General features: G+C 42.5%; 1 protein-coding gene and 1 pseudogene across 1 annotated transcript; one reads left to right on the top strand and one right to left on the bottom strand.

Annotated features, from left to right (window-relative positions):
* The first annotated feature begins 1,659 nt into the window (after nt 1–1,659).
* On the top strand, nt 1,660–2,728 carry LOC133458079 (E3 ubiquitin/ISG15 ligase TRIM25-like; annotated as a pseudogene).
* A 4,929-nt stretch (nt 2,729–7,657) lies between these two features.
* LOC133458026 (zinc transporter ZIP3-like) lies at nt 7,658–15,594 on the bottom strand. Its single transcript, XM_061737492.1, has 3 exons — nt 15,549–15,594; nt 13,306–13,562; nt 7,658–10,692 (listed from the first exon to the last, which is right to left on the bottom strand). The coding sequence occupies exons 2-3, from the start codon at nt 13,510–13,512 to the stop codon at nt 9,952–9,954; spliced, it is 948 nt and encodes a 315-aa protein (XP_061593476.1). The 5' UTR covers nt 13,513–13,562; nt 15,549–15,594; the 3' UTR covers nt 7,658–9,951.
* Between the last annotated feature and the right edge of the window lie 382 nt (nt 15,595–15,976).

Genomic DNA, 15,976 nt, shown 5'->3' with positions numbered 1-15,976 from the left:
GTCCGCTATGGAGAAATAAGTTGGCTGCCTGTCAGGTGTGCACCAGAAACAAGGTCTCTCAACACCCTACAGCAGGGCTTCTGCGTCCTCTTCCTGTACCCCATCGTCCTTGGTTTGACATCACCCTGGACTTCGTCACAAGATTGCTTCCCTCAAAAGGAAAAAAGCGCCTCAAAGTTCCACATGTTGTGTGTTCAAAGATCCTGGTTGGTGGTAACGTATTGCGACAAGTAGGCTTATTGCATCAATTCCTGTTTGGTGTTTGCAGTCTTTTGCAGTTTGCACGGTGTTGCGGGCTCTTATTCCACCAAACCTTTTGGTCTAAACTTAGTTTGTTTCCTGATCAAATAATACTATATCTGGTAAACCTTTAATTGAACACTGTTAGCCTCTTAGCAAGATGTTCGTGTTTGGCACGGTTTAACTCCGCTTTAAGTTTTTTCACATTCTTTTTTTATTCTACCAAACACAAATGTTCTTACTTTTTGTGCAATCTTTCGAATCACAAAACAGAACAGCTGATAAAGAACCCTGGGGATCCATGATGTCCAGAAGAATTTGCCACCTAAAATAGAAAGATAGATATACTATATTTATCCCAAGCTGGGAAATCCGAGTTGACCCACATTTTAAAATATGATGTGATGTAAAATAAAACTGAACTCAGAGTCTGTTTCAAACCAGTCTTCTTCCTGGAATCAGTCTGATAACTCTTTCTTCCTGTTATGAAACACAGCCATCCTACACTCTGCCCTGATCTGTATCACTTGCTTTTGTTGCAGTGCATGGTTCATTTCCATAAATTAATACTGCATCAGTTAGTGTTTTTTGTCTTTTATTTATAATTATTTGGGGATATGAAATAGAAGAGCTGATTGTAAAAATGGGATCCATGTCTAAACACAAGTATTCTGAAAAATGTTTACCAAGTAAAAACTGAGCTGGATCACATCTAAATGTGATCTGTTTCAAACCAGTCCTCTTCCTGGAATCAGTCTCAGCCTGATAACTCCTCCTTCTTCCTGTTACAACACACAGCCATCCTCCACTCTGTCCACCTGTTTCCCTGTTCTCTCCCCTTCACATCCACTGTACATTCACTGTCAAACCAGTCTCATTCATCAGGAAGTGAAACTCACACAGTCATTCTTTCTGAGAGGTAGATAGATAGATAGATAGATAGATAGATAGATAGATAGATAGACAGATAGATAGATAGATAGATAGATAGATAGATAGATAGATAGATAGATAGATAGATAGATAGATAGATAGATAGATAGATAGATAGATAGATAGATAGATAGATAGATAGATAGATAGATAGATAGATAGATAGATAGATAGATAGATAGATAGATAGATAGATAGATAGATATGTGTTTATTGTCCCCGTGGGTAAAATTTGTTTGCAGCAAAAGACACACATGGCAATTTGACAAACATAGCATAAAAACAGGGACACAGAACAGTAAAACAGACACGGTGCATCCACTTGTACATGGTGTTGCACAGCCAGCTGGAGGGCTATTTCCTAGCAATATTTAAAAGTTTAATGGCTTGGTATAAAGGACTAGTTTGACCTGTTTTTAGTGAACAAGGGGGGGCAATAACGCAGGGCTGATGTTAACAGTTTAAAACTGGAGGTAAGTGGGTGCAATGGTAAAATGGCACAGCTGTGTGTGTGTTAGCTGGACAAAAAAAAACATTTCCTGTTCGATCTGTCTGGATCTACTGAAGGATCCAGTGACTACTTCCTATGGACACAGCTTCTGTGTGAGCTGTGTTAGCTGGGATGGAGAAGATCAGAGGAGAATCTACAGCTGTCCTCAGTGCAGGAACACCTTCATACCGAGGCCTGTCCTGGAGAAAAACACTGTGTTAGCAGATTTAGTGGAGCAGCTGAAGATGACTGGACTCCAGGCTGCTCCAGCTGATCACTGCTTTGCTGGACCTGAAGATGTGGCCTGTGAGGTCTGCACTGGGAAGAAGGTGAAAGCCATCAAGTCCTGTCGGGTCTGTTTAGTTTCTTACTGTGAGAAACACCTCCAACATCACTATGTTGGTCCACCATTACAGAAACAGGAGCTGGTGGATCCCTGCAAGAACCTCCAGGAGAACATCTGCTCTCGTCATTATGAGTTGATGAAGATTTTCTGTCCGACTGATCTGTTATTTCTGTTTAATGGATGAACATAAAGGCCATGCAACCGTCTCAGCTGCAGCAGAAAGGACTGAGAAGCAGAAGGAGATAGAGGTGAGTCGACAACAAATCCAGCAGGGAATCCAGGACCGAGAGAAAGATGTGAAGCTGCTTCAACAGGAGGTGGAGGCCATCAATCAGCCTGCTGATAAAACAGTGGAGGACAGGGAGGAAATCTTCACTTAGCTGATTAGTCTCATCCAGAAAAGAAGCTCTGATGTGAAGCAGCAGGTCAGATCCCAGCAGGAAACTGAAGGGAGTCGAGTCAGAGAGCTGGAGGAGAAGCTGCAGCAGGAGATCACTGACCTGAAGAGGAAAGACATGCAGCTGGAGCAGCTCTCAAACACAGGGGACCACAACCAGTTCCTCCACAACTACCCCTCACTGTCAGGACTCAGTGAGTCCACACACTCCTCCAGCATCAATATTCGTCCTCGGAAGTACTTTGAGGACGTGACAGCAGCTGTGTCAGAGGTCAGAGATAAACTACAGGACCTTCTGAGAGAGACGTGGACAAACATCTAACTGTCAATGACTGAGGCAGATGTGTTACTGTCTGAAGGGAGAAAAAATAAATGTTGTGTCCTGAGGATGCCCTAGATTCCCAAAACACAGCTTTAGTTTTTAGTCAGCCACGCACCTGCTGTTTATCATAGCAAATGCCTGTTTTTCTGTGAGAAAGAGCCTGGTTCGCACGGGATTTTGGTCCCGTGGGAGCCGAAACTTGTTTTGAGAGCTTGCGGACGGGGGGGCGAATAGGCCTCCCCCCCCCCCACCTCCGCAAGGTGCTGAGGGAAAGGTATAAAGACGCTGTAGCCGGAAGTGGATTTCAGAGTCTGCCGTGGGTTAGTGCAGGACGCCCGGTGCGGTTTTTATTCCTTGGCCTACTCAAACCGGACTGTCCCGGCTCTCCAGTCCCCTTGTCGAGGTAAGATAGGCCTTAAAAACCTTTGTAGTTGTCTGTGATGAATATTGCTCAGCCACTTGCAGGGGGTAACTTGACACTTTATCCTAGCAAACGAGTAATTTTGTGTGTACTGCTGTCTGCGGGGGGTAACTCGACAAATTGCCCTAGCAAACTGCTGGTTTTGTGTGTACTGCTGTCTGCGGGGGGTAACTTGGCGAATTACTCTAGCAAACTGGCAGTTTTGTGGATGTCTTCTATGTAAATGCTTGCTTTTTGCTAATAAATGTATGAATATCTTATAGCAAAGGCGAGGTGTGTGTGTGTGATTCATTTTGGTACAGCCGACCACTCCTAGAACCTAATTGAGATTTCTCCCAAAACACTGTCAGAACCACAACCAAAGACCAGAACTGGGTTCTTAAAATATTAATGAGAAATCACACTAGATCCAAACACAGCAAACACACGTCTGGTATTATCAGAGGGAAACAGGAAAGTAACAGTAATGAAAGATAATCAGTCTTATTCCAGTCATCCAGACATATTCACTGGTTATTTTCAGGTCCTGAATAGAGAGAGTCTGACTGGACGTTGTTACAGGGAGGTGGAGTTGAGACGAGGAGGAGTTTATGTAGCAAGCGCTTACAAGAATATCAGCAGAGGAGGAGGTTCAGATGAATGCATATCTCAGGGGTGTCCAAAGTCGGTCCTCAAGGGCCACAGTCCTGCATGTGTTAGTTGTTTCCCTGCATCAACACACCTGATTCTAATTAACTGTCATCACCAGCTTGTCATCAAAGTCTGGATAGTTCTGTTGATGACCAAGCTCCTTGTATCACGGTTTGATAAAAAAAGGGAGACATCTAAAACATGCAGGTCACCGGCCCTCGAGGACCGATTTTGGACACCCCTGGCATATCTGGACTCAATGATAAATCTTGTTTGTTGTGTTGTTTCAGAGACAGTTCCACATTCTGGTTCAACAAAGTCTCCACTGATGTCTCAGGTCCTGGTTCCTCCAGAGTTGGAGTGTAACTGCATCACAGTGCAGGTATTCTGTCTTTCTACAGAGACTCTGGAACCAGGACTCTCCTCCACAGAGTCCAGACCACATTCACTCAGCCGCTCTGAGCTGGATTTCAGTTTGAATACTGTCATGGAGACTGTTGCCAAGTTGATGAGGTTAAAATAGACAGCAGATATTTCAGGGACAGCTGTTTAAATGTGTATTTCAGTTTCCAGTTTTCATCTCCATCGTCATTACTGAGAACTCACTGTTGTGATATTTCTTCACTGCTCAGAGATCAGCTGTCAATCACACTTTCTGGACGGTACTTTGACGTCTTCTTGTTGTTTTGTTGATGTGTGAGCTTGTTTTGTTGGTGCTGCTTCCTGTGTCTGCAGGTTATCACTGCTCCTGATGGTTTTTATCCACCTAAACTACTTTTACATTTACTGGTTTATCAGAGTGAATCTATTGAAAGTGATGTACAGCTGAGCTGATGGAAACTGAAATGATGAAGTGAATCATCCTCAAATCATTGAACTAAAGTCATTTATCAGCGTTTCATGATTTAATGTGTCAAACTGAATCTTTACATGATCAATGAATCTGTTGTTTCCCTGAATCAATTATTGCCTTCTCTCTTTGTTCAGGGATTTTCAGATATCAGTCATTTACGCTTGTGGTCCTCAGAAACCTGCACCACCTGGGTTGTGGACAGGTGTCTTTTATACAGGTACCGAGTTAAAACAGGTACAATTAATACAGGTAACAAGAAATCTTGCTTGTTTGTAGGTGACCAAATACTTATTTTACCCAGGAATTTACTACCGGTAATTCATTCAGTAAAAATCCTACAATGTGAATTCCTGGATTCTTTCCCCTCATTCTGTCTCTCATAGTTGAAGTTACCTATGAGGAAAATTACAGGCCTCTCTCATCTTTTTAAGTGGGAGAACTTGCACAATTGGTGGTTGACAAAATACTTTTTTGCCCCACTATAGTTTTAAACTGAGTCAAAAGTTACTTAAGCAACAGGAAACAGTTGTGAAGCCGGAAGATTGTTCCTCTTCATGTTTGGACATAACTTATGGTGTACCGCAGGGGTCAGTGTTAAGACCAAAGATTGTTATACTTTATATGAATGACATATGTAATATTTTGAAAGTTCTCGTAATATTATGACTGTATTCTCGTAATTTTCCGACTTTATTCTCGTAATATTACGACTTTATTCTCGTAATTTCCATATTTTTTTTTTTAGTTTGGTTCTAAAACTCCGTCGTAGGTTTGTAGGGTGTCTGGTGTGAATGTCTCTCCTGAGCTCATTCCAGCAACTCCAGTCATCAGAAGATCCTCATAGCAGGAAGCAGGAGAGCCACGATGGTTTTCCACCTGTAATCTGTAGATCAGGTTGGGATTAACCACACTAGGCCAACCTGAAGTCTGGGATTAGAACCTGAGCCTCTGGGTCCCGCCGCTGGGATTTGTCCGTGCTAAACGTCAACAAACAAACAATCAAACCCGGATGCGTCTAATCTAATCCCTGTGGCTGCCGCTGTGCCGGCTGAGCCGGTGGACAGGAAGCTTCTGCAACGTCACAGTCCACCTGGAGGTCACACGGATGAACTCGGCTGCAGGTGAGAGACGGACAGGAACTCACGTCCACCTCCAAGTCCTGGCTCCTCATTAGAGTCCACCAACCGCAGACCAAGATGGAACGACCGCTTGCAATTTACATGACTTAAACATGTTATCACAGCACATTATTGGTGCTTTTCCACTAGTACCTACTCAGCCCGATTTTCCACTAGGGGTCTAACGTGCCGAGTAGATACTTGTTCTGTAACTACTCTGAGTGCTGAGGTTCTAAGCTGCTGAGTCGGCTGTATCTGACATCATCACACTACAGGCCACCGATTGGTCGGGGGGTTGGAGTCAGACGTCTGAGTCAGGAGGAGGAAATCAGAGAAAGAGACTCTGACGGATTCTTGTTCATTTTATTCAACCAGCAACGGCAGCAGAAGTCTGTTTCATGATCCAACTCTGAGGTGCAGATGTTCATAAACCTGGTGCTGAGGAGAGAATTAAAAAGGGATCTAGACGGGCGATAAGGAACGACCAGATCTACCAGGAGCTCTGTCTCTTCATAGCTGCTCACGGCTCCAGCTGACTCTTCAGCAGCGCCGAGACAAACTAAAAAAATTAAAAAGCGTTGCCGCTTGAAGCTTCTCTCTCTCATTTTTAACTTGATATGGAACACAAGCCACAGATCCAGCAGCACATCTATCATCTCCTCCAGGTTCTACATCTTTAGTGTTGTTGTCTTCTTCGTTTAGATACTGATGAAGCATTGTGACAGCTTGGCCCCCCTGCAGGGGCAGGTTGCCCCAGTCCTACCTCCTGCAGGGCTTTGAACTGGACTCAACACCTTTTAAGTAGCTTCAACTTCCTATCACACCTTGGACGTTGCCTCAAACAGACTTGGAACACTAGAGCACCCCATGGGGTGATTTTCGTCTGTGGCCTATTGTCTCACACAAGTTCCTGCGTCTTGCATCCCTGCTGAGATTGGCACCGGGGGAGTGGATTCGACTTCCAGCCGCTACAGAGACAAAACCATATATGGACTTCCTGATCCCTCAGGGGTGGTCCCAAAGCTTAAGGGTCACCCCTCTGACTGGCTCTCACTGGGCTGGTTTATTCCTCTCATTGTTGATTGAACTTTTGTATAAAAACCCTGTAGCCAAATCAATCTGGGTCAGCATTTCAACCAGACCCCTGGTCTGTGTCGACGTGCTCACCGCCGGCTTAAAACTCAAAACCACAAAGCGGACTTCTGAACTGGTTTGATAAATTCTTAGACAATACACAATCAAATACGTCACAGCAGCTTCATTCCAACCTCCTACTTCTCATCTGGGTATTGAAAAGAAACGAAGGCAAGTGGAGTCGGGCTGAGTAGGTTCTAGTGAAAAAGTGCCTTTACAGAGTCGACCAACCGCAGACCACGATGGCTCCACCACTTACAATTTACATGACTTAAAAATGTTTTAATAGTACATTATGTGCACTCTTTCTTCATTCTCTAGTGGATACATATACTTTCTGTGGATATCATCATGAATGGTGGAGGAAATTAGCATTGTTGTGTCTCATTGGATATCTTAATGTTGATGGTTTTTAGAGATACAGGGATTCCTGCAGGGGGAAGGGTTGGGGGAGACATAATTTGTTTATCTTCTGTTTTGTTTTTGCTGTTTCTTTAGTTTTTTTGTCTGTTTTATTATTGTTGCTGTATATATAGTTTTTTTTTTCTTGTTATATTTTATTTTTTCAGCATAGGAAGGAGAGAATCTCTGCTTCCATTCACTATGATCATCTTGTTACCATAAGATTCTTAATAAAAAATTGATCACAAAAAAAAATGTTTTAACAGTAAAGTTAAAATAACATGTGTCATAAATATTGTTGGGAACTTCCTCTGCTGGTCCGAGATCGCCCCAGACAGGAAGTATTGTCACAATCTCAGCATCAGTGTCACAAACTTTATTGAAAAAAACCCACAAATATACAAACATTAAAAAAAAAAAAAAAATCCTTCACATAAACATTTACATTATTAAGTCATAAATATGTAGTAATAAATTACATTTTAATGAAGATTAATAGAGGATTTGGAGATCACGCAAGGAATTCTGGGAAATGATAAAGAGGCTTGAAGCTAAGTAGCAACGGACAGAAAGGGATGAAGCAGCGAGGTAAATGTTAAAGATTGGACAGGCGACAGGAGGAGCTCGCCTTCCACGGCAGCAACAACTCAACGTTTCTATACTATGGAGCTTTAACCATGTTTAAGGAGAATACACAGGTGCAGAGTCCTCCCAGCCACTAGGGGGCCTCCGTCTACACGATCAACATCAATATATTGTCTTTGTGGAGTTTGGTTTATTTGTAGACACTTAGGAATATTTAAGGTATTTCAGTGAGAACTGAAATTAGGACTCGTTTACGCGTCTGAAATGGCTTTTGAAAAGTTAAAACACACATGTCTATAAAGTCAACATCTTAACTTCTGAAGAACATTTTGGAATTCTAAGTTGTAATGTCAATATTTGCTTTCAAACAGGTTTAACAAGTCAAAGAGTTTTTTTTCTTCATGTTGCGGTACTTCATGTCAGGCGGAGCCACACTGCATGCTGGGAAAGACTTGTCTCTCCTCCTTATTCTGAGACCAGATATCATCGCTTATGAAAAAGAAGAAAAACTGAACATTTCCTCTAACCCTGCTCTAAAATAACACATCTAATTAAAATGTTTATTTCGCAGCAATTTCAAAGTTTATTTTAATAGAACCTATGTTAAATTAAAAAGGAAATGTGAGATTACAGAAGAGACACACTGTATGTATGCGTGTGTGTAATATATATAAAAAACCCAATCAAGTTTTTCTTTTCCGCTAAGACTGAATTCAGAGCTGTACAGAACAGTATTAGGGCAAGGCAGGAGAAAAATAATAATAATATTTTAGAGGAGGAAGATTTTTTTTTCATTATGCACTTTGGGAAAAAAGTCAAAATGTCGAGAAAAAAGTTGAAGTACAATTTTGTGAAAAAAGTTGAAATGTTGAGAAAAAAGGGTGAAATTTCAACTTTATTCTTGAAATTGTATTTCAACATTAATTTGGACATTTCGACTTTTTTCTCGAAGTGCACAATAAAAAAAAATTTCCCCGCCTAAATATTATTTCTCCTGCCTGGCCCTAATACTGGTGAGATGTAGAAAGCAAGGTTGTTTTTGTTGTTTTTCAATGAGTGTGAGATTTTCTGTCTCCGAGTGGGCATCTGTTACAATCTGTGGAGTTTCCATTTCAAACCTTAACTCTTGTTGGATTCAAATGTTCTCTCTGGAGTTAAAACTTGATGCTCATTTGTTTGGTGGTCTGAGTGTAGATTATTTTATAAAAATGACGAATGATCTCAGTGCCATCTGTCCCCACCAGCAGGGGCGCTAGTTACACATGAACCTAAATTCATACAAAATAAGTTCAGAAATGTCTGTTCAGCATCTAAGCAGCATAAAAGCATTGAAGCAATGGCTTTTCACTAACTCTACAGTCGTTATAGGGTGCTTTCACACCTGTGGCCCGTTTGTTTTGTTCTGATTCAGGGGCTAAATCGATACAGTTGTTTCGTTTCTCGTTTGTGGGGTTTATGTTCACAAGACAACCATCTGTAGCGGTTCAAAACTGTTAACAAATGCCATGCGCGAACCAGCTGTTCTCTCATTGGTGAGAAATGAACGTGAAGGAATTTCCTCTTCCGTACCCCGGGAAAAAACAACAAGCCCCTTTCACAGAGAGGGCGCAAAGCGCAGACCGCAGCCGATCCCATTCATTTATGTGCTACCGCTCTGCGCCGAGCACCGAGCTCAGCGGCGGGCGAGAGGGCGCCTGCCACAGGGTTCGCGCTGCGAAACCCTGCCCGAATTAAAAATGTTTTAATTTCACCATGCCACGCTGGGACAATGCACATACTCAATGAATGGAGTTGTGTCGGTTGCTGTGTCAATTATGTTCTCACTCCAAATAAAAAAAAACAAACCGCACCAGGTGTGGAATGGAATCGGGCCGAGACTTCCTCTCCTAGGAGATCTCAGCTCGCTTGTTTTGTCCCGCATCCGAGCGCGATTGCTGTGTTCACATAAACCAAACCAACCGATCTTTAGGGGGAAACGCTCCCTGTTTCGGAACAACTGCTCCAAACGGGACAGGTGTGAAAGCACCCTTAAAGTCCTCTATCTCCTCATCAAGAATCGCAGAATCCCCTTCCTGTCCCGTCACCATTTGATGAAGATGAGGACGGCGAGCACGGCGTAGCCCAGGATGAGGAAGAGCACTTTGAGCAGCCGGTCCCGTTTGTCCTCCAGCTCCTGGGCCAGGATCTCGAAGAAGGTGACGAAGAGAAAGGTCCCGGCGGCGAGTCCCTGCAGCAGCACCGACACCACCCCCCCCGCCATGGTCTGGGCCGACTCGATGCCCATGCCCACCACCCCGCCCAGCGGGATCATGAGGCTCACTGCCACGCCCAGCTTGGCGGCGTCCATCATGCCCAGCGAGGCCTTGGCCATGCTGACGCCGAGGGCGACGGCCGCCAGCGTCTCGTGCACGGCCACGCCCAGGAAGAGGCCGCCCAGCTTGGCCCCGTCCTCCTGCAGGCCGAGCGCCAGGCCCTCGAACACGGAGTGTGCCGACAGCGCCAGCACGAGGCTGGCCAGCCGCAGAGGCCCCGCCCCCGCCAGCTCCGGCGGGCTGAAGTGTCCGTGGTGGTGTCCGTGGTGACCCCGGCCGCCCGCCGAGCTCCGGGCCGACGAGATGAAGGGCGTGTCGAACTCGGAGTCGCTGCCGGCCTCCGAGCCGCCGGCGTTGAACGTCTCCAGGTCGATGAAGGACGGCTTCTCCTTCTTGAAGGTGAGGACGGTCTGCTCCACGAAGATGGTGAGGAAGAGGCCGAGCATCATCATGGTCTCGGCCAGAGGGTAGTCGCTGCTGATCTTCAGCTGCTGGAACACGTCCGCTACCTGGGAACAACCACAAGTTAGAAAGAACAACAGAAAAAAACTAGGGGTGTCAAGAACGCCTTAACTTAACGTCGACAATTTTTTTAACGCACGATTAAAGGAGCTTGAGGCAGGATTGAGGCAGGATTTATGAAAAGAATTCGTAAACATTTCAAGTTTTCTAGTAATAATGTCAGATGAAGCGTTCCAAACCCAAAAGAATGAGCCCTCTAGTGTATCTCTCCTTTGCCTTGAACAGGCTGTGTGCTGCAAAATGTGCTGCAATTCGGTCCTGAATTTCCCGCGCTGGGCTGCGGATGTGACGTCACATGACGCTGCATGTGTGTTCTCCCCGTTCTCCCGTGCCGGCTTCACTGTTGGCTGCAGTACCCCCAACGGCCGTCGTGGTGAATGGTGGCGCTAGAGAGTCTCATTTCTTAAAAGGAACCTCATGCTCCTTTAAGGCGCATGATTTAAAAAAAAAACTAAAAAAAAAAAAAAAAAACTCGCATTATATAATTTCTGGTGGTCGACGGCACCGTAGCTTGAGGAAAAGTATGGTGAACTACTGCGTGAACTTTTTTGAAAAGTGAGAAAAGATGGAGAATGAAAAGAGAGTTTTGAACGGCCAGTTCACTTTCAAAAAGATGCAGATGGTTCGCTGGACAAGACTTAAGTTATTCGCATGTACTATCGATTTGAAATGAATTACCATCGAAGTACATCGAGTCTCAAATACCACTTGCAGCCAAACACACGACCGATGCAGAGATCTTGCAAAAAAGGCATAATTACATGGAAACTTTAACTGACCAATGCACTTCTAGTACAATGTTTGTGATGCATGTGGTTGTTTTACATTGAGCTGCTTACAAAAACTAAGTTAGTCTTTACAAGTGTAAAGTTGGGACTACATTGTGTTTGTATTTATGAAAAATGAAATGTTACATTCAGGTCAAAAGCTTTTTTTGTGGAAAGTTGAATAAACATTGGCATAAAGCAGCATATTTGCCCTTTCTTATGTTGTTAACAGGATTAAAAACATTTAAAGGAGCATGAGGCTCCTTTTAAGAAATGAGACTCTCTAGCGCCACCCTTCACCACGACGGCCGTTGGGGGTACTGCAGCCAACAGTGAAGCCGGCACGGGAGAACGGGGAGAACGTGCATGCAGCGTCATGTGACGTCACATCCACAGGACAGCACGGGAAATTCGGGACCGAATTGCAGCACATTTTGCAGCACACAGCCTGTTCAAGGCAACGGAGAGACACACTAGAGGAAACATTCTTTTGGGTTTGGAACGCTTCATCTGACATTATTACTAGAAAACTTAAAATGTATACGGATTTTTTTCATAAATCCTGCCTCAATCCGGCCTCAAGCTCCTTTAATAAAATACCATAAGGTAATTTAAAACGGCAAAAAAATGTGTGAATAAATGTGAGATTAATATGCGATTAATTGCGAGTTAACTATGGACAATATGCGATTAATCGCGATTAAAAAAAATTAATCATTTGACAGCCCTAGAACACAAAGCTCACAGCTCAACGCTGGAGAAGAACTAGTGATGCAGTTCCTCGAATGTCCACCAGGAGCTGCAGAAGCAAGTCAGTTTGACATGAGTGTTTTGCTATAATATGGATTTTTGTAGATCTTTTCGTGGATATATTACTGTAGGGCTAAGGGCACTGCATTTTATGACGATTTGCCTGATGTTTATGCAGTGTCTTCACCCTTTATTGAGTGGCATGTATATATATATTTTCATTTTTCTTTCTGTATGGTTTAGTCTTTTTCTCTTTTGTCTAGTTGTTGTTGTCAGCATATGGTTCTTGTGCAATGTTTCTTTTACTTGTACTCTATTGCTGTGTGCAGATCCTCTTTTTTACAATGTTTAAAAGGTATGAAAACATTAAAGTTTTCAGTTATAATTGCATAAATTGTCTATATTTCATTACTTTGTCTATATATGTCATATTTCATATACTTTACTGTCTTGGGGTTACATTTTCATAAAATGCTAAAAAACAAATTCTAAAAAATTAAAAACCAAAATAGACCAAAAATGGAAAAAATTAAAACGGAACATGGGAAAAAATGAAATCGATTTCATCCGTCTCTGTTTCCTCCCTGGATCTGTTTGATAATTCTGCCCCACACGATGTTTCTGCAAGCAGTTCTATCAGCATTCTGGGAGCTGATTGGTCCTTACAGCATCATTAGCTGCAATACTTGCTGTTGAATCTCAATATAATACTAGTATTAATATGTTGCAGAACTACACTAATATGATTCATGCAACAGCTTGAAAAAAACAGTTTTAAATCGATATCGGAATCGAATCTTGATAATCGATTCTGAATCTTAATAATCAGAATCTAATCGATTCTTGACATTTGAATCGATCCCCAGCCCTAGATCAGATGAGGGTTTTTAGTGGCTCTCGTGGCCTTTATTGACAGCAATAAGACTCCCAGGAAAGAGCCACAGGCCGGGACTGGAACGTGGAGAGCCTGAGGACTGAAGCCTCTGTATAAGGGGGGGGTGGGGGGCCTGCTTATCCCGTCAAACTAAACAGCGTCCCCAAGAACTATTTATCCTGTTTTAAAGCGGACGCTCCTTTGCTTACCTTTTCTCTGACGGCCGGCAGCAGAGCGTTGAAGCACGTGGCGAGGAACACGCCTCCTCCGAATGAGTTGCACAGAGACAGCGCCCGTCTGTACCGGTTGGCCTTCTCGCAGTCGGCCAGCAGGACGCGTACCGGGACCAGAACCCCGGCCAGCATGAGGCCAAACAGTCCCAGCAGGCCCAGCAACTTGGCCACCAGAATCTGCATCCTGATGCTGCAGAGATGCTACTCCCAACGCTGTGACATCACACGGATCACTGGAGGACAGAGAGAGATATCGGAAACAGCTTTAATCCAATATTCCAGTATTCTCCACTGAAGAAGCTACACTTACAGTGAAATATTTTCCTTTATTAAAAGATGTGAGAGCTTCCTGTACAATATAAACATAACTACTCTGCATTGTATCCAGCAGGCAGTGAACAACGCTCCCATCACGCACTGGGACTACTCTGCACGTGGCATCGGTTTCATAATATAGGCTGGCTTCGGTTAGTGTCCAAAGGTCTGCAAGTCATGTGTCCAAAAAATATGAAGGTGTGCATAATGGCTGAATCTATAAGGAGCAGGTTATTCCTCATCAACTGTGTTTTTCATTCACTCATGACAGATAGATTTCAAGATAACAATACCATCCATGCTTCATCAGGATCAAACTGAATTGATCAGGGAGGTGAAAATGTTTTTAAAAGTGTCCTTTATTGTCACTGTGTGTTTCTAGGTAATTATTTTGTGCTACATATAGAAATTAAATAAGCATTCTTGTCCAATTACTCCAGCACTTAACAGTTTAGTTTCAAGTGTGATGTATGTTTTCCTGAAACTACTTGCTGGACTTCCAGCCATCCCAGTTTCTCTGAGGTCGATGGTTAGAGAAGACATTCGTCACTAAGGTCTCTCCAGAACTGAGACAGCTCTGCATTAAAGGTTTACATTTTTGTGACTTTAAATGTACTAACAAAGTCATGAGAAACATTTTGCTTGAAGAATATTACCCTAACCCAATAAAAAGATGGTATATCCTAATGGAATTTGAAGTGGAAAAGATTAGGAAAATAAGAAAAAATTATATTTCATTTTCACTTCCACCGAAAATAAAAGAGGTAAACTTCAAAATTTTAAATGAAATTTACTCAACAAACGAGTTTTTAAGATTAAAATGCAATTTTGAATTGAATAATTGTGTTTTTTTGTGAAAGGGAAATTGAAACTTTGCAACATCTTTTCTTTGATTGTGATTCAGTGTAATATTTGTGCAGTGAGATGCAGAGCTGCTACAGTCCAAGGACATGGAGCTACATTTAACAGTGAAGACAGTTATATTTGGTGTTTTTGTTGAAGACAAGAATTTGGACTTTGTCCTTAATAATTTGGTGTTATTGGGATAGTTCTTCATTCACAAATGTAGATTTTGTAGATTTTTTTAAGACCAAACTGTGTTTGACCTATTGGAGAAATGAGCTAAAGCTCTTGAGTAAGTCCTTGAGTCTTGTTAAAGAAAAGAAAGCCCTTAAACTGTTTTCTTTACTTGAAAGATATGATTTAATATAAGATGGCCCTTGTGAGTTTTTTTTTTTTATATTGTACAATAATTAGATTCACAGTGTATATTTGATAATACTGATGTTGCTCAACCCAAGGCAAAAGTTTGTAATTCTGATATGACTTTTATGTGCCTTGTTTGTTTGTTTGTATCTATGTCAATAAAAAAACTTGGAAAAAAAAGACTTCCGGTGTCAGGTGCTCCGTCCATCTTCTCCCCGGTGACAGATTATTGCTCTTAAAGCCGAAAAACAAAGACCATAAAGCTCTGTAACGGCCAGGATACACCAAAAAAGCGGTTGTTTCACCAATAATAAACCCGTTAAAGCTGAAAAATACATAAAACTAAAGGAAACGCAGCCCGTCAGAATTTTTCAAAATAAGACTGTCACATATTTTATCTTCTAAATATAGTGAACGAACTGTGGATTTAATGCTTTATAACTTAATTTAATTATGCTAAAATTGAGCTGAAATATGCGTCCGCATTTCAGACGCAATGTAGTATTTAAGTGATGATCAAAATAAAACAATATCCGGTGCAGCTGCGGCTAAGAGCGTTAGCTCCGGCTGGGAGCTACAAAACTGTCCGATTCTGTCGCTCAGCGGTTTCTAACCGAGGGATATTACACTCCAAAAGATTCCTGGCACCAGGAGAAACTTGTTAGAGCACAGACATCAGCCACACGGACCAGACTCACCTGTCCGAACATCAGCCTGCTCTCCTGCAGGTGCCAAACACTTCCTGGTTACGTCACAAGAAGCCTGAGCGCTGATTGGTGGAGCTCTCACCGATCGATCAAGATTAATTTGACGGTCAGTCTTCGTGCCAAACTTTGAACCATGTTTACAGGACTGTCTCAGAAAATTAGAATATTGTGATAAAGTTCTTTATGTTCTGTAATGCAATTAAAAAAAACAAAAATGTCATACATTCTGGATTCATTACAAATCAACTGAAATATTGCAAGCCTTTTATTATTTTAACATTGCTGATCATGGCTTACAGTTTAAGAAAACTCAAATATCCTATCTCAAAAAATTATAATATTCTGGTAATCTTAATCTTAAACTGTAAACCATAATCAGCAAATACTAAAATAATGAAGCATTTGTGCAGGAGAGGTGG

This window comes from Cololabis saira, chromosome 13, assembly GCF_033807715.1.
Source record: "Cololabis saira isolate AMF1-May2022 chromosome 13, fColSai1.1, whole genome shotgun sequence".
Lineage (NCBI taxonomy): Eukaryota > Metazoa > Chordata > Actinopteri > Beloniformes > Belonidae > Cololabis > Cololabis saira.
Note: the sequence above shows the minus strand (reverse complement) of the source record. Positions and strands in the feature narration are given on the sequence as shown.

What these genes read in the sequence shown, in the direction of transcription:
- LOC133458026 (XM_061737492.1), bottom strand. Translation starts at nt 13,512, where the DNA reads ATGCAGATTCTGGTGGCCAAGTTGCTGGGCCTGCTGGGACTGTTTGGC. An exon ending in TGCCGGCCGTCAGAGAAAAG is followed by an intron (nt 10,693 to 13,305) that starts GTAAGCAAAGGA and finishes GGTTGTTCCCAG; the next exon opens with GTAGCGGACGTGTTCCAGCA.